Source organism: Danio rerio, chromosome 8, assembly GCF_052040795.2.
Source record: "Danio rerio strain M-AB ecotype USA chromosome 8, GRCz13ab, whole genome shotgun sequence".
Taxonomy (NCBI): domain Eukaryota; kingdom Metazoa; phylum Chordata; class Actinopteri; order Cypriniformes; family Danionidae; genus Danio; species Danio rerio.
This window is the reverse complement of record NC_141028.1, coordinates 25,251,849-25,277,500: the sequence shown is the minus strand read 5'-3', so window position 1 is coordinate 25,277,500 and position 25,652 is coordinate 25,251,849. Positions and strand designations below refer to the sequence as shown.

At 36.3% G+C, this 25,652-nt stretch overlaps 1 protein-coding gene and 1 long non-coding RNA gene across 4 annotated transcripts in view; one reads left to right on the top strand and one right to left on the bottom strand.

Moving 5' to 3' along the window:
* nol4la (nucleolar protein 4-like a) overlaps positions 1-16,866 on the top strand; it is an 85,791-nt gene extending 68,925 nt beyond the window's left edge. For all 3 annotated transcript variants that reach the window (XM_087264646.1, XM_087264645.1, XM_087264644.1), the window contains 6 exons: positions 8,607-8,905; positions 9,175-9,360; positions 11,103-11,291; positions 12,879-12,998; positions 13,085-13,274; positions 15,592-16,866. In XM_087264646.1, coding sequence (XP_087120772.1) covers positions 8,607-8,905; positions 9,175-9,360; positions 11,103-11,291; positions 12,879-12,998; positions 13,085-13,274; positions 15,592-15,812 — 1,205 coding nt within the window. In that variant the 3' untranslated portion in view covers positions 15,813-16,866. The remainder of the gene's footprint in view (positions 1-8,606; positions 8,906-9,174; positions 9,361-11,102; positions 11,292-12,878; positions 12,999-13,084; positions 13,275-15,591) is intronic.
* LOC137496344 (uncharacterized) lies at positions 4,027-8,641 on the bottom strand. Its single transcript, XR_015497924.1, has 3 exons — positions 8,576-8,641; positions 6,554-6,650; positions 4,027-6,476 (listed from the first exon to the last, which is right to left on the bottom strand). It is a non-coding gene; the product is annotated as an uncharacterized LOC137496344 (long non-coding RNA).
* Positions 16,867-25,652: the final 8,786 nt, after the last annotated feature.

Here is a 25,652-nt window from a genome sequence, read left to right as displayed (position 1 = left end):
TATTTAAAAAATAAACAAATAAAAAAAAGTAACATTTAAGATCCTAAAAGTATCATCCTCACAGTTTTATATGTATATAGTTTAGGGGGGAAAAGGGTAGACTGGGTGCCACAATATGAGTTAAAAAAAAAAAAAGTACACGATTGAATTGTAATTGAAAAACAACAAATCAGTTTTATCTGTTTTCTTTTTGATGATATACAAAATAAAAAACAATTATGCTTGTATTGTTTTGATTGTTCTTATATTGTGCTTGAATCATTAATGTAACTTCCGTATTCATTTATTTATTTATTTTTTTGGTATTTTATCATTTCTTTTATTTCTACAATTTCTAGACTCTGATGTTTGGTTGTTTTGTGTACCCATTGTGAAAGACCCTAAATATCATACACCTGTATGTAAATTTGCAAACTGCCATAAAAACTAAAAAACAACCAAGAAAAATATATTCTTAAACCAGCCCTAGCGTCGACACAGCCGACATGTTTATCTGCTGTTTATTTTAGGTTGTGTCTGCAACATAGTCAATATTTGCTATAGGGAAGGTAAATACTGTTATTGCCAGTGTATAAGTCTATGATTTACAGTGAATAAATAAATATTAATTCAGTATAAAATATAAATGCAAAAAAAAAATCTATTTCAAAATCAAGTCAATTAAAAAGTTTTTTTTCCATTCCTAATAAAATATCATATTTTTTATATTGATATATGAATATCAATATCCTAATTTAATAATGTTTATGTAATAACAGTGTTTTAGTTATCCAACCAGAAGCTATATATATATATATATATATACATACATACATACATACATACATACATATATATATATATATATATATATATATATATATATATATATATATATATATATATATATATATATATATATAGATTACATATATTTAACAATCATGCAGAACATATACAATAATCATTTGCCAGGGATCCCATATTTGCAGATGAGTGTAAACAACTGCAGGGCTCCAGGGTTGTTGACCCTGCCCCCCTTTTTTTGAACCGAACACACATCCTCCTTTTCTCCAGCACTCGCTCGCTCTTGTCTGTAATTCAGTTGGAGTGCAAGGGGGCTGTGGTGCAGTATGAATGGGGCAGGCAGGGGGAGGGGGACGTGGAGATGCTTTTTAAAATGGCTGCTGGGACAGTGGAGGGTCTTATTGGGTGGCAGAGAGGGAGGAAGCAGCTTGGGTCGCTTCTTTTGTGGGCTAATCCTGTGTAATCTTGCTCTGAGGGGCTGCAGGAAATGGCTTGGCCACACACACACACACACACACACACACACACACAGACTCGTGTCCGCTTACTCCATCATAACAGAGGGAGAAAGTGACTAAAGGGCCGCGCACATGCTCAGTGCACCTTACCCTTGATGGACAGCTGGAGAGGCCCTGCTGGGAATTAAACTAAAGAGGGATGATAGTATTTTAGGAATGGTGGACGAAGCTGTGCGCATAAAGGTTACCCCTCTTCTCTGTCATAGGCATGTCTGGATTTTGCACTTATTGATGATTGTGAGTGATTTTGACTGCGAGTTTAAGAAATGTTAAAACTAAAATATTTAAAAATGACATTGTTAATAATTTACAAATATCAATGTCCTGATGATGTCAAATGTCTGAATGAGACTCAGTGCATTAGATGCATTACAAAGTATTTCTAAGGTCAAATCAGGTGAAAATAGTTTCTAAAAGGTTCTGTAAAATCAAAATGTAACATTTTGTGTCTTTTTATAGAGAAAATATAGCAAAATAAACTAAAGTTTTGCAAGCAAAAAAATAAAGTATTGAGCAAAAAAAAAAATGCAAGTCTCTAAAAATTGCAAAGCGAAAATTAATTTTTGAGAAATAAAAATGTGTTTTGCTAACAAAAATAAAGAATTGCAAAGGAAAGTTTTGAGAAATGAAAATAAAATTTGCACACAAAAAAAGAACTGCAAATTAAATCAAGTAGTGCAAAAGAAACAAAAATATTTGCAAAAGAAAAATAACTATATATATATATATATATATATATATATATATATATATATATATATATATATATATATATATATTTATATATATATGCTAAACATTTTTAGTGCATTGCCTTTATAAAACCCATCCAGTCAATTGCAGTGCTCATTTTAATTTGCTCTTTAGTCAACTGTGAGTTTGTGATGCTGTTTTCACTTTGCACTTCACATTTCTTCACTGTGGCCCTGTCTTGACAAGTAGGCGGTGTCATGGGGACCTGGGTGTTAACAGCCTGTAGATTGGTAGGTTGACTAAAAAGCAAATGAAAATAAGCATTGCAATCGATTGGAAAGGTAATACTATAAAACGTTTTTTTTTTTTTTTTTGCACTGCTTAATTTTATTTTCAGTTCTTTTTTTGTTGGCAAATTTCCTTTTTATTTCTTACATTTATTTTTGCTTTGTGATTTTTGGAGATTTGAATTAACTTAAGTATAACCCTAGATTGACTCCAAAAGTTTTGTCTATAGCGTGTGTATTAGCTTTCATTTTTAATTGTTTGGGATCAATGTTCTTTTTTAAAATAGATATTACAACTTTTTTTCCCAGTATGGATGTGTGGTATGTTACAGTTTGTTGCAAGAAAGCGGACCCAGTTACAGCAATGAACAATACAAAAGTGTTTATTGATGGAATTAGGCACAAGTAGTCAGACCAGGTCCAGACATTAGAGGCAATTAAACAGAAGCCACTGCTACATGTGACAAGATGGCACCAAAATGAACAGCCAGCCAAGAATTAGTTTGTAGTTTGTCTCCGTAGGGGAAGCAGGCCAAGGAAGTCAGGACATGGAATAGGACTGGAAAAGTATAAGACACAAGACAGGACAGCAAACAGACAGCAGAAAAACACAATAGAACTAACTAAATCTAAAAGAAAATAGGAAATCAAATAGAAATCCTAGTAGAAAGAGAACTAGACTGACTTGGGCAATCGGATAAAACTAACTGAAATAAAGACTTCTAGAATCTTAAAGAGGGAAATTAAACAATCAAAAAGACGACTAATAATCAAGTACAAATACAAGACTGGGACTGACAGATAAATGGAGCAAAAATGGTTCAGAGGATAAAAGCAAGACAAAGATTACAACACAAAATAAATAAACAGGTTGGTTGATTCATCACAAAAAAAAACAGGTTGGCTGATTCATCACAAACAAAAGAAAGTAGTAGAGACAAACAAACAAGAAATAGACAAGAGAACTAGAACAGGCAAGACAAAATTCTCTGTAAGGATGCAAGGCTAAGATACAAGACAAGCTCACATGGAATAATTCAGCAAACAAATGAAAGCACACAGCATAATACATAGAACAAAGCACACAAGAGACAGGTGAAAACAATCAGGAGAACAAGGTCTAAATAAGAGGGAGGGGTAACTGAAAACAAGAAGGAAAGACAAGAGGAACCATGGCCATCATGAATTAAGGCAAAGCAATGTAAACGAGCACAGGACAAACAGGGAAACATTAAACATGACATCAAACTGATTAAAAGTAATAGTAGATAATCTGTTGTTTGAATGGGAGCTGTTCTTTCAAACTTTATTATTCATCAAATAATCCTAAATAAAAAAATTCCACAAAAATAAGCAGCATTTATATAATTTTTGGAATTTATATTGTACTACATTATTGAATTTGATACATATTATATTTAAATATACATAGGAACATTTAAATATCTTTAAATAAATATAATTTTCTTTCTAAGCACTCTTGTGAGCAAAACTAGACAGTTATTATTGTGGAACACCGTATACCATCAACCAAAAAAATATATATAAAAATTATGATAATAATAATAATGGGACTATGCATCCACGCTTTTATTTGCTTTCATCTGTTTGTTTGTTTTTTCATGTATATGTCTGGAAGATAGAAAGTTTTCCGCATGAAAAAAAAAAAACTATAGTAATTTATAATATATTTTTGAACCACTCTGTAACGACGGGGTAGAGTGACAGATACAACAGGAGGTAAGATCCAATAAGCAGGTTTATTCAGCGACAGGCAAGCAGTGGACAAATCAGGTACTAACAGGTATGTGCAGGCAAATCCAAAATCGTAGTCTTATTAACAGGCAACAGGTCAAAAGGCAGGCGGCTAAACAGGAGAACAGGAAATACAAGGCTAAGGTCTAACAAGGAGAAAACAAGACGGGAAAGGCGTTGTAATGTCACTATGTAGCAAACAAGACTCGGCAAACTGGACTGGATCATGAGTGGCTTATGTATGGAATGCTATCAGTCTATGACAAGGTTCAGGTGGTGAGTGTAATCAAGCGAGATAGGTGAGCATGGGTGTCTGGGCGAAGTGCATGTATGCAAATGTAGTCCAGGAGAAGGCGGAAGTGTAGTCCAAGTATAGTGGAAACCAGCGATCTCCGGAGAGCGATCGCTGGTTCTCGTAACACACACTATCTGCTTGTTAAATGTGACGTCACGTGAATCGGCTTCCGGGTCCAAGCGCTCCATTCAACTGAATGGGGAGACTCATGAAATGGTAATAATAAACGTTTACAAAACGATTTAATGCTTTCGAAAATCACGATCGCAGTATATATGTCCATGCCAAATATCCGATGGCGAAAAAGTGATACATTTTTTATAAATTGTTAAATTTTTGGTATTTGTTATGCAGCAAGCCCAGAGATTGTTGTGTATACACTACGATTTTATATAAAATTAACTTTAATGTGTGATGGGAATAAAACGTGATCATAAACGAATGATTTCTCCACTCAAATGAATGGCGGCTTGGACCCGGAAACAGTATACATACGTCCCAAACACTTCACCACTTAACAAGTGGATAGTAAAGTGTATATTCTATAGTACAGCTCTTTGTTAATAAATGCTACAGAATACTGGTACACTAATAAACTCTAATAAATACTGTAACGTTAGTGTAAACTGTGGTGCTTTGTGATGGTGTTTAATTACTAAAATGCCTAATGGATAATTTATTACCACAGTATGTTCCAAAACAATATAGTACTTACTATAAGGGCTATCTATTGTCTCGATGGCAAATATATTGTAGCTTCATAGAAAACTTGGTCTTCTTCATGACATAAGGATTATTCCCAACATACTGTATGTGGTTGTTTTCTATTTATATCTCCTTTAAAATATAGTATAAATTGCAAAAATACAGACTTTCCTCTATGTTCCCCATTCAGTTTTTTTTTATCTCCTGCTCTCCATCTGAATTCCGCGCATCACCAGAACCACATGATTGAAAACAATCTATTAGGTACTAATAACTTTAAATAACTACTAACTAATACCTTTTAACAATTTAAATTGTTATATATAAACATGGTCAACCTACATTTTGTATAGTATATAGGTGATATCTGTGTGTACATTTTCTTGGCACACTTTATGCCCCTTAGTACCAACTGAGCTTGTAACAGCTTACCAACAGAGTATTATTACTAATCCTTTGTACTGCCAGAAAAGTGACGAGTCACAATTCTCAAGTCATCTCAAACTGCTTTCATGACAATGAGTTCACTAGCCTCAAATGACCTTTAAAGACACCAGATCTCAATTCAGTAGAGCAACCTGGGGATGTTGGAGCTAGGGATTTGCATCATATAAGTGCAGCCGACAAGTCTGCTGCAAAAAATTTTCAACATCTATCAAGAAGAATCAAGGCAGTTCAGAAGCAACCCGGTACTAGCAAAGTGTACTTACTAAATTGACTGGTGAGGGTATTATCCCTATTCAGTGAGCTTTCAACCCTTGAAAATGCTGTTTAGGTGGAGCAAACAAATTGTGACTGTCTGGGACTGGTTTATTAATTTGATATGTCTTTCATTTCCCGCCGTTATCAAGTGTGTGTTCTCCCACAGAAACAGTTTCTGCGTAGCTACCGGCGCTGCTCTTGTTTACTCAAATCTGCTTTGTAATTTTCGATATCTGCGCTGTCTGGTGTGGTTGTTATGGGATGCGCTTGTGATCCACTCCTTGTGTTTTATGAAGTAATGAGGCTTTTCCCATCCTGTGCTCTGTATAAATGTAACCATGCACTAATGGATCCCTCCTTTGACTCAAGGCAGACTTGTTTTCTGTTAAGAGACACACAGGGCAAGAGGATGATGATTAAAAACGCACCCCACCATCAGAGTGCATCGGTTCTTTTGCTGTTTTAACACACTATATATTGTTTGTTAAGATCTCATTGCCCACACAATGCATATTTTCAATCCAGGCTTATTGTGGATATATACCCCTGTATACATTTCAGGGGACAGCTAAAAACATAACCGGAGGTACGTCTGATCGCAGATTTTTGTTATTGCAAATCCACCAGAGGCTGCTGTGTATGCTTTTTGATGATCACAAATTCCTCCTCTTCTCGCATAAATCCACCAGAGGGCGCAATATACACTTCAGCCGACCAGGCCAGCTTGCTGTCGATCTAGAAAAAAAAAAGCCATCGTGACCGCGTGTTTTCAGCCTGTTGGTTATTTATTTATTTATTAACTTTTGTTTTACCTGGTTTCCGAAATTGTTCTTCGCTGAACTCAAACCCGGTCATCGCGGTCAACTAGTCCCAAGTTTGCTGACATACACACAACACCAGAAAAGTCATCTGTATGGAGGAAAGCTGTCAGCTGGTATCCCTAAAATGATCAGGAGCCGCTGGCGGCATCATACCACCCCAGATTGATTGTTTTAAAGACAAAATGCAGCCAGACATACCTCTGGCTACTTAATTTGCGCTCACCATAAATGTAGACAGGGGTACGCATCTACAATAAAGTCTGTGTTGCATATCTTGCTCCCAATTTATTTTAGGTAGCCTTACCTACAAGTACTTCCACTAAGATTAATCATTTGTCACAATGTACTTATTGTGTAGGTACATGTTTTGACTAGGGATGCTCTGATCGATCAGTCGAAAACCAATATCGGCCGATAATCACGTGTAATGACTCGATTGGTACTCGCCAATCTGGACGATCTCATGAACCGATCGCAGGGGTTTGTTTATGAGTTTACAAGCAGAGGAAGACGCACATGCTCTCCCGTATATTATACATAGCCTACAGCAGCCACAATTCATGAGGAGGTAAATGATGAGTGGGGGCGTGAGCGATCAATGAGCTTGCATCACAACAGCTAAAATATATACAGATGCGGTGCGGCCTGTTTATATAGTCTATTGGTGCAATAATTTTATGACTATTTTTTTTCATGAATAGTTAATAATATAACTTGTAATATACTTGCTGCAATAAACAGTACTTTATAGGCATATTTCTTTTTACTAAAAAAGTAATGGATTTATAGGTGTGCATTTTAACTTCTTATGCATCAAATACTGTATGTGCTCCAAACTTCATCTTGATTAAAACATGTTGAATTCTTCTTTTATCATTTGCAAGGTTTCCAAATTGCATTGTTTGTCATTTTTCTTACCAATTTGTATATCTGTGTATTATATATTCAGTTTAGTTCACACTGAACTGAACTAAACTAAACCTAAACTCTGAAAAACTGGACTAACACAGTTTCAGTTTACTATAATCTTCTATGTTAAGCTGACTTGACACAATCTACATTGTAAAAGCTCTATAGAAATAAAGATAAATTGAATTGAATTATATTGTTTTCTGTAAAGCTGCTTCTGGCCATGACATGCCCACACTAAATGGTTAAAACACATGTGTTTAAGGGTATTATTTGCAGAATCCTTCATTTACTCTTTTAGGTAGGGCAAGATCTCTCGTTATTAAGTATCATATTTAGAGGGGAAAATGTGGTAAATGAATTATAATGCTTGAAGCATTAGAATCAGTACTTGTTACCGGCTGATCACCTTGACAAAGAATCAGTTCTTGCGACAGTCAGCAAAAATTCTGATCGAAACATCCCTAGTTTTAACACCTGCATGTAAATACACTGTTGACCATCTCTTACACCTAAACCCATTTTTAAACCCATCCATACTGTTCCCTGTCCATAACCTTACCAGTATTCCACCTCAAAGGGTGCCAGTAGTGCTCTGCAATACATTAGAAACACATAAAGCACATCCTATTTAGTTTTTGATACATTTACATAATAGTTAAGGCCACCTAAAACAAAGTGGGAATCATTTTTTTTAACGTAAACTTGTGAAAATACTTGCTGAATGACATCTGGTCACCTCACCGTGTTTTTTTGTTTGTTTGCTAGAAATATTCTCTGGAAGCATTTTGTTTTTCCGTTCCTTTCTCTAAATGAGGGGACAAGAATGTGTTTTGTTTCTTGTTCATCTTTTGCCCCTTCCCCCTCTGATATCTCCCTTTTCCCGAATACTTCCTCCCGTTCACTTAGAAACCCCACACCCATCCCATTCTCCTCATCCCAGCTGTCTCCCTCTTCACCTCGCCTCCTTCCATTGGTTCTGACAGTTGACCCCAATGTTGTTCTCCTGTTCACACGCACAAACACCTTCCCACAACACACTCTCCTTCCCCCTTTAGACACACTCAAACATCCACACGTGCAACTTTATGAACACAGTCAAACCTTTCCTTGTGTCTCTCCCTCTCTCTCTCAGATGATTCCTCTTCGGAGAATGGCAGCACTGCGAATGGTCTGCCTGCGTTGACTCCGCCTGGTGGTGCTGCCATGGCGACCGGAGGAGTTCCTGCATCGGAGGGGGTGGTCCCTTACGGAGAGGTGAACGGTAATGGTGCAGCAGCGCCGCTGGACTTCAGCACTTCATCCTCTTCTTCCTCACAGGAGGGACAGCAGCCCGTCAACCTGAGCGACAGACTGTTGCCCGGCGTGACGCTCGGATCCTACGCATCTGACCCGAGCCGAAAATTCCCAGTCAAAACCGAGTATGGAAACAAGGTATGAGATTATGAACATGTTAATATGTCAACTAATAATTGAAGAGCTCAGATGCAAAGGCCTCTAAGTGCCTTCTGAAACATTCTGGCTATGGCTGCTCTGGTTATTATATTCAGTTTTTTCACTTTAAAGGCTATGAAAAAACCTTTTACATCGCCATAAAAATGTAACAACTTAAACTAAATACGGCACTTTTGCATCTGAACACTTAACTCCTTTTGCATGGCATCAGATTTGGTTTTGCCTAACATGCCGCATGTGTTCTCCAGTCCCCCCAGTACAGCTCAGGAAGCTATGACTCTGTGAAGACGGAACTGAGCACGTGCGGGGAGGACATGACCCCGGGTCGCTCTCAGGTTATAGATGACGATGACGACGATCACGATGACCACGACGACAGCGACAAGATAAATGATGCCGAGGGTCTGGACCCTGAACGACTTAAAGCTTTTAACGTGAGACTGACTTCCATTTTATATGGCTTGCATTAGATTTGATATTTTATATAACCCTTTTCTGGCTGTTAAAAAACTTGTAGCCTACACTGCTTATCTTTGGAGGCACCATATTTGAGTGTTTTTAAACATCTGTTTAATCCTGGAACGATAAAAGTTTTAGAATGATACCTAATTGCCATTTTAGTGGTGCTTCTGAGCCCCCTTGCAGTGCAGATTTGGTTTTGGAAAATTTTAATGTTGGTATTGGATACTATTTAATTTAAATTGGGAGAATTTTACAATGCAAAGTTGACAAAGAGGCACTTCTAAAATGGCGTTTAGGTGTCTTTACACAGACTGTTTAATGCTCAAATTTCTTCATCTGGAATTGAATTAGAAAAGCCGGGAGTTCATTCTGAACAATGGATAGGAGCTTTTTCTTCTTATAATCCCTGGCTGTGGAATAACGTTTTGATTAATACGCAACTAAAAGCAATTCCTTCTTTGACTAATTTTAAGCATTTATTGCAGTGTCAATTGAATGAGCCATGTTGGTGTTTTAATTAAGCTTGATATGTGATCCCACTGTTTTAGATATATCATTTTTGTTTTACGTTTTGTTTGTCATATTTTTCTAAAATTTGGCTATATGTAAACGGGTTTCTGTACGGTCATCTTAGCCCTGGAGGAAAAGATTTCTGTTCTTCTTAATGGAACGGTCCTTGAAAGACATAAGCATAAATAAATACAAATTTGGGATTAATGCATATATAGTTGAAGTCAGAATTATTAGCCCCCCTGAATTATTAGCCACCATTTATTTTTTCACCAATTTATGTTTAACAGTGAGCAGATTTTTTTCAACACATTTCTAAACATAATATTTTGAATAACTCATTTCTAATAACTGATATGTTTTATGTTTGCCATGATGACAGTAAATAATATTTGACTAGATATGTTTGAAGACACTTCTACACAGCTTAAAGTGACATTTAAAAGCTTAACTAGGTTAATTAGGTTAACTAGGCAGGATAGGTTAATGAGGCAAGTTATTGTTTAACGATGGTTTGTTCTGTAGACTAATGAAAAAATATAGCTGTTTTTTAATAAAATAAAAACAAATAGCACTTTCTCCAGAAGAAAAAATATTATCAGACATACTGTGAAAATTTCCTTGCTCTGTTAAACATCATTTGGGAAATACATATATAAAAAATAAATAAATTCAAAGGGGGACTAATAATTCTGACTTCAGTGCAGGAATAATTTATTCTGGCTTTGCATTTTTTACATTGAATTTTAGGGAGACTTGACTAATCTATGAAGACACCTTTAAAGTATTTACATTACTTACTCAAAGTTAAATCTGAATATTAATATTTCATATATAATATAATCATTATATAAAGAAATAACAATGAATATGATAAAGTTATATATACAACTGTGGAGTTTATGCTGACTGAGTGCTACTGTTACTAAAGCAAAAGATGACATTAATTTTTCAATTTCTATGTCTCAAATTTTTCTCTCAAGCCATCATGCTGGTAATAAGAGGAAAAACTGTGAATATAAACAGAAGTATTTCAATGGCCTTTTGAACCTGAATTATTATTTTGCTCTAAATGCTAAACCAGATGTTATTTTTGCAGCTACATTCCTCCCTCTATTCAAGTTTCCATCTTGTTTCCAATTTATTTCCTTTTTCCGAGTAGTTTGTGCGTTAGTCAGCTTAAAGTGTTTCTTTATTTTTTCAGATGTTTGTGCGGTTGTTTGTGGATGAGAACTTGGACCGGATGGTTCCAATTTCAAAGCAGCCTAAAGAGAAAATCCAGGCCATCATAGAGTCCTGCAGCCGCCAGTTCCCAGAGTTCCAAGAACGTTCTCGCAAACGTATCCGAACCTACCTCAAATCCTGTCGCCGCATGAAGAAGGGTGGCTTCGAGGTAAGGAATCGATATTTTGACAAACAAACATTACCATCTGCCAAAAATACCAATGCTGTGTGACAAAACAACACAATGTTTAGTGTAAAGTAACAGCTTGAACATGTTTGTGCTTCACACTATTCAATAGCACACTACTGGCCTCTAGTGGTTAATAGGGTTGTGTACAGTCTTTTTAAAACCCTGTTCTTTGAGTACCACTGCACAGTTCAGAAGGCCTAATGCAAGACCTGAACTGGGTGTGCCTAATGGAAGGGAGATCCAAAACGTGTAGAGCTGTCATATGAGTTCATTTAACTGGAATTAAATGCTGTCAAACTGGCATTTCTGGAAACTGCTGGTGGAGTCAAAATTGTGCCCTGTAACAGTCAAATACAATTGACATACTATCATGGGATGTCATGGAATTTGGAAAATTTGGATAAGTAAATCAAAAGCAGGGCCGTAGACTTAATCATATCACAAAAAAAATTGTAAATGTTTTTACGATTTCTGAAACTAAAATCCAAAATCTCTTCAGAACAACTTGCCAAACTCGAAGACTTAGTAGATATATATAATAAATATTATAAATATATAAATATAATAAATGAGAGTGTATGGCTGTTTCCCAGTGATGGGTTGCAGATGGAAGGGCATCCGCTGTAGAAAACATTTGCTAGATAAGTTGACGGTTCATTGCGCTGTGGCGACCCCTGATTAATAAAGGGATAAGCCGAAAAGAAAATTAATGAATTGAAGTAAAGTTCTAAAATTTTCAAGGATTAATCAAACTTATTATAATAACAATTACACAGGATTTCATAATCAAACAATTATAGAGGAATAAAACCTCAGTTGTGGCCCTAAACAACAAAACCAGTCAATGCTAACAATGCTAATATATTACAATATTTGGTTGAGATGCAACTACTTGAAGATCTGGAATCTGAGGGTTCAAAAATTTTAATATGGAGATAATGGCCTTTAAAAGTTTAGAAATAAAATTCTTAGCAATTCTGTTTTCAAATATTTATCATAGGATATGTATTTAATATTTTATGGAACATGATCTTGCTTTATATCCCGATGATTAAAAAAAAAAAAAAAAAAAAGAGTAAATAATTGGGACCAATACAATGTATTTTTGGGTATTCCAAAAATTGTTTCAGTGCAACATGGTCCAAAAAATAAATAAATGAATAAAAGGTTTAATAGATTTGCTAAACAATTTAGTGTAAAACCTAATGTAACTTATTTTTGATTAATTTAGGAAAAATACAAGAGATTTCTTTCGACCTATCAAAGACTTTAGAAATCTGATGTATATTACACTTGAGATGATCAAATGTAATTGAGCAGTTGCATCATTGATCTTTAAATATCAAGTCATGACTATCCCACGTTTCATTTGAATTTTCTTTTTAAAGATATATTTATTTAATGCTTTCAGAAAACATCAATTTCAATGCATTCATTTCCAGAGCATAGCTTAAAATTATACAATATTTATCATAACAGATTAATTAAAGGTTAAAAACTCACTAAATGACTGCATAGTCAAGAATGCATGAACTGATCTTTTCCTGCTCTCTCTGATGCTGTCAGTCGCGGCCCACACCTCCTCACCTCACCTCCGCCATGGCTGAGAACATCCTCGCAGCAGCTTGTGAGAGTGAAACGCGTAACGCTGCTAAGAGGATGCGCCTTGACATCTATCAGGCCCATGTGAGTCAATGTGTGCGCTGTTCTCTAGATCGTCAGTCGGATTAAATTCATTACAGAAAGTAACGCTTTGCCTTATTTCTGTTCAGGATGAGTCGACTACAGCAGACAAGCCGAACTCCAGAGACCCGGCTGCTCTGGCTCACTCAGGCTTTACACTGGCTGCTTCGGCCTACTCCCAGGACCAACTCTATACCAATGGTGGACTTAACTACAGTTTTCGTGGATACGGGACCCTTGGCAACAACCTCCAAAACAACGGCACATCACAAACCAATGGTGAGTGAAATGCAGAGATTGAAGTTTGTTTGTTTTTAATTCAGCATGAAATGTCATTTGAAATATTTTCTTTCCTTTTGTGATATACAGTTGAAGTCAGAATTTTTAGCCCTCCTGATTTATTAGCCCGCCTGTATATTTCTGTTTAATTAAAAGATTTTTCAACACATTTTTATAAATAATAGTTTTAATAATTAATTTCCTATAACTGATTTGTTTTCTTAGGCGATGATGATAGTACATAATATTTTACTAGCTATTTTTCAAGACACTAGTATTCAGCTTAAAGTGCAATTTAAAGGCTTAATTAGATTCATTAATTAGGGTAATTAGGCAAATCATTGTATAAAGATGATGTCTTCTAAAAATATTGCTGAAATATTGCCTAAAATATTCTAGCTGAAATAAAAAAAATTCCATTTACACTCATTCATTTTAGTTTTTAAAAAGGCGTTTAGAATGAAAAGGTGTTCCAGGTGCTTTGAGCACAGAACCCCAGGTGAGAGCTGTGCACATCGGTCGGTTCTTCAAGGGTCTACTGCTAGATCTAATCTCACTATATTTGTTAAACATGATATTTAATTCATCTTGTCTATATCTAATGACATATTCACTGACTATGGTCTTTTGAATCTACTACTTGTTCTTAGGTAACGATAAGATAATATATTAATTTATGTAATCATAATCATAAAACGGATTCTGCATATTGACTGATTGCTTGCATTTATTTTCTATGATGTATAAACTTATTGTACGTTATACTTTTATAATCGCCATTATTGATTATTGAAAAGAAAGAAGACAACTATGTTATAGGCTCCGTTTTGTTATAAATAAGCATACAGTGAAGATGATGCTCATTTAAATATGTATCCTCAGTTCATTTTATAGCCAGGGGGATGTGAATGAGGTTATAAAGTTGCCTGTTCCCTTTGAAAAATTTGTTTTCCATATCGAACCTGCGAAGTCTGAACTGACAAGGAGAGGATGCAAGACTGAACTTTGTGTAGCCTACTTAATATTGAGAAAAGGCCTCAGTCAGATACTCGAATGTCTGCAGCCACTTCTCCGTTTTCAGATTTATCTATTTTCCCCATCCACACTGACATGGAGCAGCAGTGTTTTAAAATAAAAACAGCCTCTTCAGGATTTTCTAAAAGGTCCGTTTTCAGGGCTCAAAAACTCTGGGGTAGTGTGGACGAAATGGGTAACCGTAGCAAAACGTATGCATTTTAAAACGTATTAGTGTAAACAGGGCCTAATTCCTTGCTCTGTTAAACATTATTTGGAAAATATTTTTAAAAGAAAGAAAAAACACAGGAGGGCTAATAATTCTGACTTCAACTGTATGTTTAAGTAAAAACAGTTTGTTTTAGAAGATAAAATGAAGGGCACTACTTGGTTTATATTTACTGGGAACTGATTGGATTACTATGGTTTGCTTTGCGGTGATGGCATTTGAGTGATTGTTTGTCTTGACTCTTGGGGTTATTTTATGGTGAGTTTAAATGGACATTTCACCCATACATAAATAAAGTCATCTGGTAAATTAATCACCATCAGGGCATAAAAGTCAGCTGCTATACTGAATTTTTTGGGGAAAAAAGAAAAGAAAAACAAATCTAATAGATTACCGAGGAAGAATGTAGTTGTATCTATCTCCATAAATATAAGAATGTTTACAGTAATAATATTTTCATATTTGCTTTTAATTTACTCACGCTCACTCATCAAAGATGTAGATGATTTTTCTTCAGTAGAAAAGTAAAGAAGATTTTTATCTGAAAGTGTGGTCCTTGTAAGTTATCAGGTGCTGGCAGATTGAGTTAAAATATATATATTTACAGGCAAATTGAATTGAATGCATGTGACTCCTTTGCAAAAAATGGCAGTGCTTAACATTGACATCAGTTTGACGACTTCATTATTCTTAACCAAGCCCTTCTTCCCATTAATTGCGATGAGAGATTGATCCACAAAAAGAAAGCCCCGTCCCTACTCAATATTCCGTTTCCGTTAGAAGTACATCAAAAACTGAAATAAAAGTCTCTGCAACTTCTAGCTCAGGGTAACATTATTTTTATTTATTTATTTATTTATTCATTATAATAAATTAATTAAATTAATTTAAATGTATTAATTAAAATATTGAATTATTACATTTATCAGTTATATCTCATAATAGTATTTTATCAGAATGATCAGAATCTTCATTTTTCACCCTAAAACCAGTATACAGCAGCCAGATTCTTCTCTTTTAATATAGATTTACTAGATATTAATTTAAACTAATGTCTCTTTCTTTCTCATTCAGGTCCTACTGATCTCAGTATGAAATCTTTGGCATCCAACAGCACTTCCTCCTCCAGTTCAAATAGTCATGGTCAAGGTGGAGGTGGTGGAGGAGCGTCTGCTCAGCTCAGCCCACCTGAGGTCACAGCTGTCCGGCAACTGATTGCTGGATATCGCGAGTCTGCTGCCTTCCTGCTCCGCTCCGCCGATGAGCTGGAGAACCTCATACTGCAGCAGAACTAAGCACTGCACACAGGCTGGTGCTGTCCGTCTCTCTCTCATCAACACACACACAGACGTAACGGCATACTAGGACTGGAAAGATACATGTAGCTATGTGCACTTACATAAATATACACTTAAAGCCCATAGGCAGAGTTTCAGCTCACTTGAGAAGCAAAATGGCAGACGAGGTTGTTCAGAGGTATATTTAAAGCATACTTACGGACAGCCATAATGATTTAACAATTTTATTTACTGGCCAGCAATTACTATTTTCAGCCAGACACAGAAAAAAAAACTATTTTTGGTGAAATAGTGGCTAATTCATCTGTTTTTGTGTACAAAAAAGCTCATTTACCTTAACATTACAATCATTAGTGAGAGCTGCGCATATATATATATGAATTAGGCACTAACATAAAATAGTTTCCAATTGCAAATGTGCACATTTCAATTATATACAATTGTAATTCAATTTAATTAAAATTTATTACATTTTTCACATAGAAATACTGTTAAATACACAAATTTCATTTTTTTATATGAAATACTACCTCAAAAAAATGAGTAAATAAATAAAAATAATAAGTACAATTTTGCTGGATTAATAGGCAAAATAGTTGAATAATTTTGGAGGGATATAGTTCTTTCCAAAAGTTCTGAGATCTTGCAGTCCAACTAGTTAAATAAATGTTTAAATAAAAACATAAATTGTTCTGCTATTCCAAATAACGTTACCTGCCAAAATGGACATGCATTTAAGACTTGTCAGGTACTACTTGGCAAGCTAATTTTGGGCATACATATAAATAAGAATAAATGCTCTCAAGGAAGACTGCAGTGACTTAATGTTTAACACAGCAAAAAACATTATGATAAATACAAAGATTAAGACAAAGAACAAGAACACGGGTGCACTTATTTTGACAGTATAATATATGTAATAAATGATCACTAATTTGATTTTATATATAGAGTGCTCAGCATATATAAGTACACCCTTCACAAATCTCTCTTTTAAATTATATATTTATTAGGAATCTATACAATAATATATTTGTGCATATACATTAGATTAGTCAGTTATGAAGCCAAATCTGGAGCTTATCTAACAAAACTACCTAAGATAATGGTCCAAAAGCTTGTATATAGATTATATAGAAAAATATTAAATACACATTTTAAAAAGAAGAAAAATCAAGAGAAGTAAAAAATCGAAAACATTTAGTTGAAATTTTGTAGGTTGTACATTTTTTGCTGAATTTAATTGTATTATCTTTCAATTTCTAAATATGTTTGTTGACTAAAATATTAATTTAATAAATATAACCGTTTACTAAATCTGTTTTGTTTAAATGCACCAAAATGCATTGCCGATATTCACTTAAAAATGGATAAAAATATTCATTTTTAAAATGGGGTGTACTTAATTATTCTGAGCACTGTACACACACACTCCATTCCAGCTCTGAACACTCGCTTCCCCCAGACACCCCTCAAACTCTGCCTATGCTCTTTCTTTAAAGCTACCTATCACACATTTCTCATGACAGCTTGATGTCCATGCCAGTGTCTTCATCAAATGTCCTTACCTTTGAGTCCAGCAGGGCTTAATCCCTTTTGGAGGGCTGAGATGACTTGTTAAATGTTTTATCACAAGATGATCAGAAACCACAAAATGCAAGAGGCGTCTGTACTCAACACACCATTGCAGTAGTCTTGCACAGAGCACAATCACACTCTGAGAGCGATCAGAGAGTCCAGACCTTTCGTATTCGAGACAGAAAAATGGAAACTAAGAACCCATGCCCAAAACAACTGCAAAATGATGTCGTCATCTGCCTAAAGTGCCTACACTATGGCACAGAATATTGCTATCAGATTAGATTCCTGCACATCAACAAATTTTTAAAGTTGTTTTATCACAGACCTTTCCATGCAGCAGCTTTGCTCCAGATTTAGCCATTTTAGATATAGAACAGATCCAAGAAAAAAGTGTTTCTTTTCTATCTGTTCAATGCTAATGAGGTTTGGGGAGAAGGTGCAATGTAGATGATAATCGTTATAGTGTGTCAGCGTCTGAAAATGTATCATTTTCAATCATACACATGACCAGATGTCCTTTGTACATATATACAGTATATATATATTCCTCATTCATATATAAGGATTTTTCATTCAAGCTTACACATGCACACTTACAACTCTACTGAAAGTAACCACAATTGGTGAGTGCAAAAAAAAATGCTCAAATTCTATTGGCTGGGAATGTTGGACATTATGCAAATGAAGCTGTGCTGAGTGGAACGCTTCAAACCCTTTCCTAAACGCCTTGGCAAACCTCCATCTTCAGCACATCAATGCACAGTCGGAAATGAAAACATGGGCCACATTGACCTTCCACAAAGGAGGACCATAAAGAGACATGTTAAAAAAAGAGAGAGAGAGAAAACAAAACAACGGACAAGGACTGCATTTCCCATGCTGCACTGCATTGCAAACACATTCTGTTAAGTTGCGAATGCTGCTCTTTTTTTCTAACCTCATAACTGAGACACTTTCATTTTCACGGGGACCAATCGAAACAGAGGGACTTAACATTCTATTGGCACACATACTGTATATGCATAGCGAGTTGGAGAGAAAGGACCTACTTTAAAAGGAACGATGATGACGTCATTTCCTGTCTGTCAGCTTGAGAAGCAGTGATTGGTGGACTAAAGGTAGCATCATCCACTGGAAGCGAGCGGTACGCGTGAAACATTGACGATGTTGTGCCTCCCGAACACCAGCCTCACTCTTCCTCCTGCTTGAATTTTCTCATGTTCACAAATGCCATCCATGAAAAAAAACTAGAGTAAAAAAAAAAAAAGCAAAAGACAATCCTGAACAATTGTGACTTGATCCCTCGTAAAATGGCAGACTCTCTAGCCTTTACTGGTGTGGTGACAATACAGGGCCTTCAAGTTTCAAGTCTTGTAGCCATAGCTTGAACCGTGTCCTCACTCTGCAGCATGATTATGCGGAACAGAGAATTTTTACCACAGTTTAGCTGCAAACATCCATTTTTAGTTATCTGGATGTATTTCTTTCCTGTCTTGCCATTCCATTTGTGCTTTATTTGTTGTTTTGTATTATGTATTTTGTATATTTTTATTTAATAAGTTAAAGGAAAAGTTCTCTCAGAAATTAAAATCTGCTGTTAATTTAATTCACCCTCAAGTTATTCCAAATGTACGTGACATTTTTATTCAGTTGACAATTAACATTATTTTAGCTGAAGATGTGGTCCTTGTGCTACAGCTACCAGCAGGAGCGCCGTTAGGGGGAAAGTTAGGACAATTCTTAGGGCCCATGCCGTTTTGGGGGCCCCAGAGTTATTATTAGGGGGCCCAATCAATCCCCACGCTCTTCACTTCTGTCCGCGAGTACCCTGCTCATCAAGTATGTTACCATAGAGCCCTTACCGGCCAACGGTGCCCCTGGCTACCAGGACTTTAAAGAGGAAACAAAATGTTTTTTCTTTGCACAAAAATTATTTACAGGATTATTACCTTAAATCCAAATGACAAATGATTCTGAGTGCTGTTAGATTTTGCTGTATTTGGCTTAACCGTTCTTGGGGGGCTCGCCAATGTATTAGATTACTCTAACACATAAAATAAGTAAGCTGACCAAAGTTCTTACGGAGAGAAGACTTTATTGAAGACAATGAATAGTGCAGATCCTCAGCAGTGATGTTAACCCGTCGGTCTTCAAGAACTTAACTCAAAGTACTGTCTGTGAGACAGTACTTTATATTAGCATCAAACAAACCATTCTGTTTACGAGGCTCAGCAGGACCCTCTTCAGATGTTTCAGCTGTTGTTTTGCTAATACCCATTGAGATTGTAAAAGGGTCATTTAGTTCACACCTATCAGTTTGTGGGAGTCGAGGCACAGGTCACCCCATCATATCACATCAGAGTTTAATCAATGTAAATGCAACTGAACTAAAATGCACATAATCTTTCAATCCCTCCTCTGATCATATTTGATCATAAAACAAGTTAATCATGTATACAGAAATCTGCAATACAGGCTATATAACTTAAAGTGACAGAATAAGAAGTCATGGTGAAGCTTGCATTTCCTCAAATGCCTGAGTCCATTTCTATTTAAAGTTGTGATGTTGTAGAAGTAGCAGGATGTGGTTGTGTTCTGTGGATGTTCAGGTGTGTTCATCTAGGTGTCTGGTGTTGTGTGTCTCTGGTCATCCTCTGGAACACCTGCAATCACACAAAAGGGAAAAGGGAAACGTATCTTGCCCAGAAAAAGATTTCAGAGAAATTTTCAAACTGCCTATAGAAAGTATAGAAACTGTCCCTATTTAATATTGACAGGACACTACAGTGTTTATCAGTGGTGGTTAATGTCTTCATCCTCAGGCGACAAGCTAGAGCCTAAAAACTCTAGTCCCGCCATATCTGGACTCTGAAAAACACTACTGTCATCTATCCCTCGTCTCTAGGCAAACTCACGTTGATCCATTCATCAAGTCCCTGAACATTAATTATTGAATCAGATACTAAAACTTTCTCAAGTGAGCTCTTCCACTTGGATTTTAGTGGTAGTTTCTGAGGTTGTCGTGTCTTTACCCATTTACTGGGCTCTAAACTATGGCCCCTCTTCAGAGGTGACAAAACTTGATTATTGTCCTCATGTACTGCCAGGCTGAGTCTTGCTTTGTTTTGGACAAGGCTGTCAGATGTCAGGTTTTCTGTGGACATGGGCTGGCTTGGGGGATGTTCAAAAGGGCATAGTCTGTTTCCATCCATACTGCATTGATTGCCATCACGCAGTTCTTGTGCATCGTCCATCAGCATTTCTTTTGGAGACTTTTCATTTGCAGTCTGCATTCTGTCTAAGACTAAAGATCCGTGGTCTTTCTGAAGCTGTCTTAATGCCGCTGTATGTTCACCTCTCTCCTTTACGGCTTGTTTGGCAACACCATCTACTAGGACATCAAACTTGTCTTCATCTGTTGAGACTTCTGTGTCAGCTTTTACCTTATTGTTTGCATACACATTCAGTTCATCAGCTTCTGGAAAAGACGTCACTAGCTGGTGCTGCAGAGAGAGGTTCTTCAGTTTCCCTGCGGCTGTACAGCATTTAGCAGAGTCTGTTTTTGTTGTATTGTTAGCTGCTGAAACTGCTTGAACAGGTGGTCATCATCTTGGCTTTGATGTTTTAAACTGAGCTTGCACTCACGGGCCCAGTGTCCTTCTTCATTGCAATTTCTGCATCTTCCTTTAGTTCGTAGTTTTGAGTATCCCATATACTCACGTTCTTTTTGCTCATCCTCAATTGTTCTGTTCTTGTAAAACAAACTTTTCGATTGCAAAGATCTGAGTCTGACATCTTGTGCTCTCTCCAGTTTAGCTGACCATTCAACAATCTGGATGAAAGTTGTTACAGTGCTGTCCCAGTCATCATACCTGATTTTAAGATCTTTAGAAATCTCAGGATTGAGTCCATTGACAAATGCTGTTTTCAGGGGAATTCCAGTGTCTTTGTCAAGATCTTCACTTGTATTCAGATCAGAATGTTCCGTCCATATATGTCTGAAGCGTTCTTCAAACTCTGCAACACTTTCTCCAGTTTTCTGCATGCATGAGGTAATTCTTGCCCAATTGACCTCTGCAGGTTTCAGTTCAAACAAGAAGTTTTTTATGGCTTCCCATCCATCCTCTATGTTTTCTTGTGATTCACCAATCCTTCTTTCAACACTTTCTGTGAGTCTCTTTTGGTCACTGTCTCTTAGGGTGACATTAAGAATCATCACACCATCTAGTGGATGTAAAATGTAGATTTTCTGCAGTCGTTGAAGAAACTGCCAAACCTTTCGTGGTTGTTTGTATACATCTGGCAGCTCTTTTGACCATTTGTCAACTTGCTCTGGAGTAGCTGGATGGTATGTCCTGTATGGAACATACTTCTTTACCACTTTTGTCACAGTGCGAGTTCGTCTCTCTCCACTGTCTTCATAGCCCTCCTCATTGTCAATTTCAACGTTAGTCCTTCTGTGTTTGACAATCACAGGAGCTAATCTAATCTTTGAGTTCACTGGGTCATGAACACAGGTGTTGATGGAAAGATCAGCCTCACTGTCAACAAAGCTGCTTGAAGATCTTGATTCCAGCTGTTTGGAGATCAAAGTCAATAGCTTGTTGTTTTCCTTTTCCAGTCTTTCTTTATCCTTCTTTAAGTTTTGCAATTGTTCAGCCAGTGCTCGAACTTTAGCTTTCTCCGCTTTGTTCTCACGTTCCAATCTGTCAATCTCACACTTATGCTCATGTTGAAGAATTTGCTTAACCAAAATCACAGACAATCCATCCTTCTTGGTGGTTGTGCATAAGCGCTGTGTCTTTCCATAAGCCCTTTTAATGTCCGGCAATGCCCATAATCCACTCTGTGAGTGCTTGATGCTGTACTTCTTGCATACATCATCACGACACTTCCTCAGTCCCAGCCTTTTGTCTAAATATGCATTCAAATTCTCCAACATCTGGTCAATGGTAACACATGGAGGTTCTGTTCCATGTTTTTCTGATGTTGTTCTCAGGGTAGCTCCATTAGCATAGTTCCTTGCAGACTCAGCCATGGGAAGTACAGGACAGTGCTCTCAGAGGTGTGAAACAGAACAAAAGGTGTTAGAGCTAATAAAGGTGCTTATTCAAATTTAAATTCACAGCAGTCTGTTAAACCATTTTAAATACATAGACAGATTCAACATTTTTTTTCAAAGCTAAATTAGTGGCTAATAAAGTAGCACTTCATTCTTTCAGTCCCAATTCTTTTTTGGCTACTAACAATCTTTGAACAAATGTATTAAACTATTACTTTTACAATCTCTACAATCCCAACAAAGAATGTATCAAGCTTTGCTTCTGCATTATCTTAGTGATTTGACCAGAATTATTTTTTCACAGTTTCTACAATCTTCAAAGCAAGAATCAAGTCTAAAATTGCCTAAAAGCTTCTGTCTAATAACAATTCTTTCTGAGCATTATCTTAGAAGGCTAAGTAACTTTCTTTAGAATTTGTCCCTAGTACAATGTGCTTAAATCTTACTGTATCCTTAAACCTAAGGCAAACAGCTTTCAGTTTTATGCCATCATATTTTAACACAGTTAGAATTTTCAAAATTACAATAATGGCTACTGAATTAGCCCACAGTCAAGAATTCCTAATTCTCGCAGCAATATCAGTCGCAAACTATTTATGTTTGCTTTATATGGCTCCTAACCATCTTTGGACAAAGGAGCTAAACTGTTATTTTTCAATCTCTACAATCACAGCTGAGAATGGACCAAGCTCTGCTTCTGCATAATCTTAGTGATTGGACCAGAATGATTATTTAACAGTTCATACAAACTCCAGAAAACTAACCAAACCTAAAATGTTTTTAAGATTTTTATCACAGAAGGCTGTTACTTTCAAAATTAAAATAGTGGCTACTGAATTAGCACCCAGTCAAGAATTCCTAATTCTTGCAGCCACATCAGTCCCAAACTATTTTATGGCTCCTACAGTCCCCTGGGGAAATGGACCAAATTATTTTCAACAATTCCTACAATCTCCATGAGAAAGGACCAAATTGTTTAAATAATTCCTACAAGTACCCTGAGAATGGACTAAGCCTAAAATTTCCACTGCTCTTTCAAAATCTTTTGATAAATGGACCAAATTGTTTCTTTAACAATTTCTGCAAATATCAAGAAAAAGCCTGAAATTTCAGCAATACTATCACTGTATTTAGTTTATTACTGCACTACATATACAGGTTGATCTGCTTACTTTAATGGTTACTTATAAAAGATGTTTCTTTTAAGGGTTCTTTAAGAGAGCTGATAAGTTTCACTCACCAAACTAGGATCTTTGAGATCAGATCCAGTTGATTAAAATAAAGTGTGTCCACAGATACAATATGTAGATCCAGGACTCGTCCACAAACAAAATCCGTTTATCTTCAGCTTTAACTGTAGATTCTCCAAGATTCTTCAGTTCATTTCTTGTTGCAGTTGATGAGTTTTCCTCTTTTCAGTCTCTCCTGGCTGGCTCGCCAAATTGTTAGATTTTGCTGTATTTGGCTTAACCGTTCTTGGGGGGCTCGCCAATGTATTAGATTACTCTAACACATAAAATAAGTAAGCTGACCAAAGTTCTTACGGAGAGAAGACTTTATTGAAGACAATGAATAGTGCAGATCCTCAGCAGTGATGTTAACCCGTCGGTCTTCAAGAACTTAACTCAAAGTACTGTCTGTGAGACAGTACTTTATATTAGCATCAAACAAACCATTCTGTTTACGAGGCTCAGCAGGACCCTCTTCAGATGTTTCAGCTGTTGTTTTGCTAATACCCATTGAGATTGTAAAAGGGTCATTTAGTTCACACCTATCAGTTTGTGGGAGTCGAGGCACAGGTCACCCCATCATATCACATCAGAGTTTAATCAATGTAAATGCAACTGAACTAAAATGCACATAATCTTTCAGTGCATTCACAACAGTGCCGCTGATCATTATGTTGGCTTGAGAACTGTTTTGCTACTTAAACTCCTTTTTCTGAGCCAAAAATTTACCAACTTCTTCTCTTCCTTTAATGATATGACCACCAAACTACAGCCAGACCTTTAGAGTAGTCTGACTCAAGTTGCTATATCTTTTCAGACTGATCTGGCTTTTGGTTTTCCCGAAACTGACCCAGAAACCTTGGAAAAATTCCATTGACTTAACACTGGACCAAAGTTTGATGCATAATAACTTTGAAAGAGAAATTCTTAGAATCATGTGATCTTACACAATTGAAGAGGCTGCTAAGCTGTGTATATCTAAATATTAAACTTGGGGTGTAAGTTGTATCCCTGGGGTGCAAGATTTGTACATTGACTTAACTACAATGTTGAAGAAACATCCATTTAAAACATAGGGACTTCAAATCCCATTGACATTGAACCAAACCTCCCCTTACTGGCTCTTTACCTTTTTACCCCTTACCTGGCCTCTTCACACCCACCACCCCCCACCTCCCCTCCTTACCACCCACCACCTTGTTACCTTCACCCCCCAATCAGGTCTTCACCTTAACCAGCCCCTCTACCCCTACCAACTCTTCACATTCACCACCCACTGATGCCAAGGCGCTTCCTGCCAACTGCCTTTGAGTCCCAGCACAGTCACACTGGCTTTCTCAAGTTAACTTCAAAGTTTGTCAACAAACTTTAGGTTCTAGTTTACTTCATAGACATCCGTGCATTTTCTTAAAGTCCTCATAGCTGTTCACTTGCATTTTATGCATTACCAAGTATCGCCGTTTCAGATTAAAACCTTCTTTAATGCTCTACTGAAGAACAAAAATCACGTACATCTTGAATAGCTTGAGGGTGAGTCAAATAACAGCATTTTTATTGAGTGAACAACCTCTAAACCTTTTTCATTATTTTCTTATTCAAAAAACACTGACAGTCTGAAGGAAATCAGTGTTCCGAGTCTCAACATTCCAACAGTAAAACACACATCTCAGATTGGTCTCAGAATACTAAATAAGACATCCAAATGACTTTTGAAGACAAAAAAAAAAAGAGAAAAAAACTAAGTTGTGTCCAATGGTGACAACTTAGTTTTGATACGTGGCTGACAGCCAGTTTATTACCTCACTTCACTGAAATAGATTCCTTAACTAACAGATGAAAGGATATGTGCAGGACCATTAATTAATTTATATTCAAATGTATCACTTTATAAATTATTAAATTGGTTGACATAGTAGCACTTTACAGTCCGCAAAGGGAAAAGATGTAAACACATGAGGGTCAAAT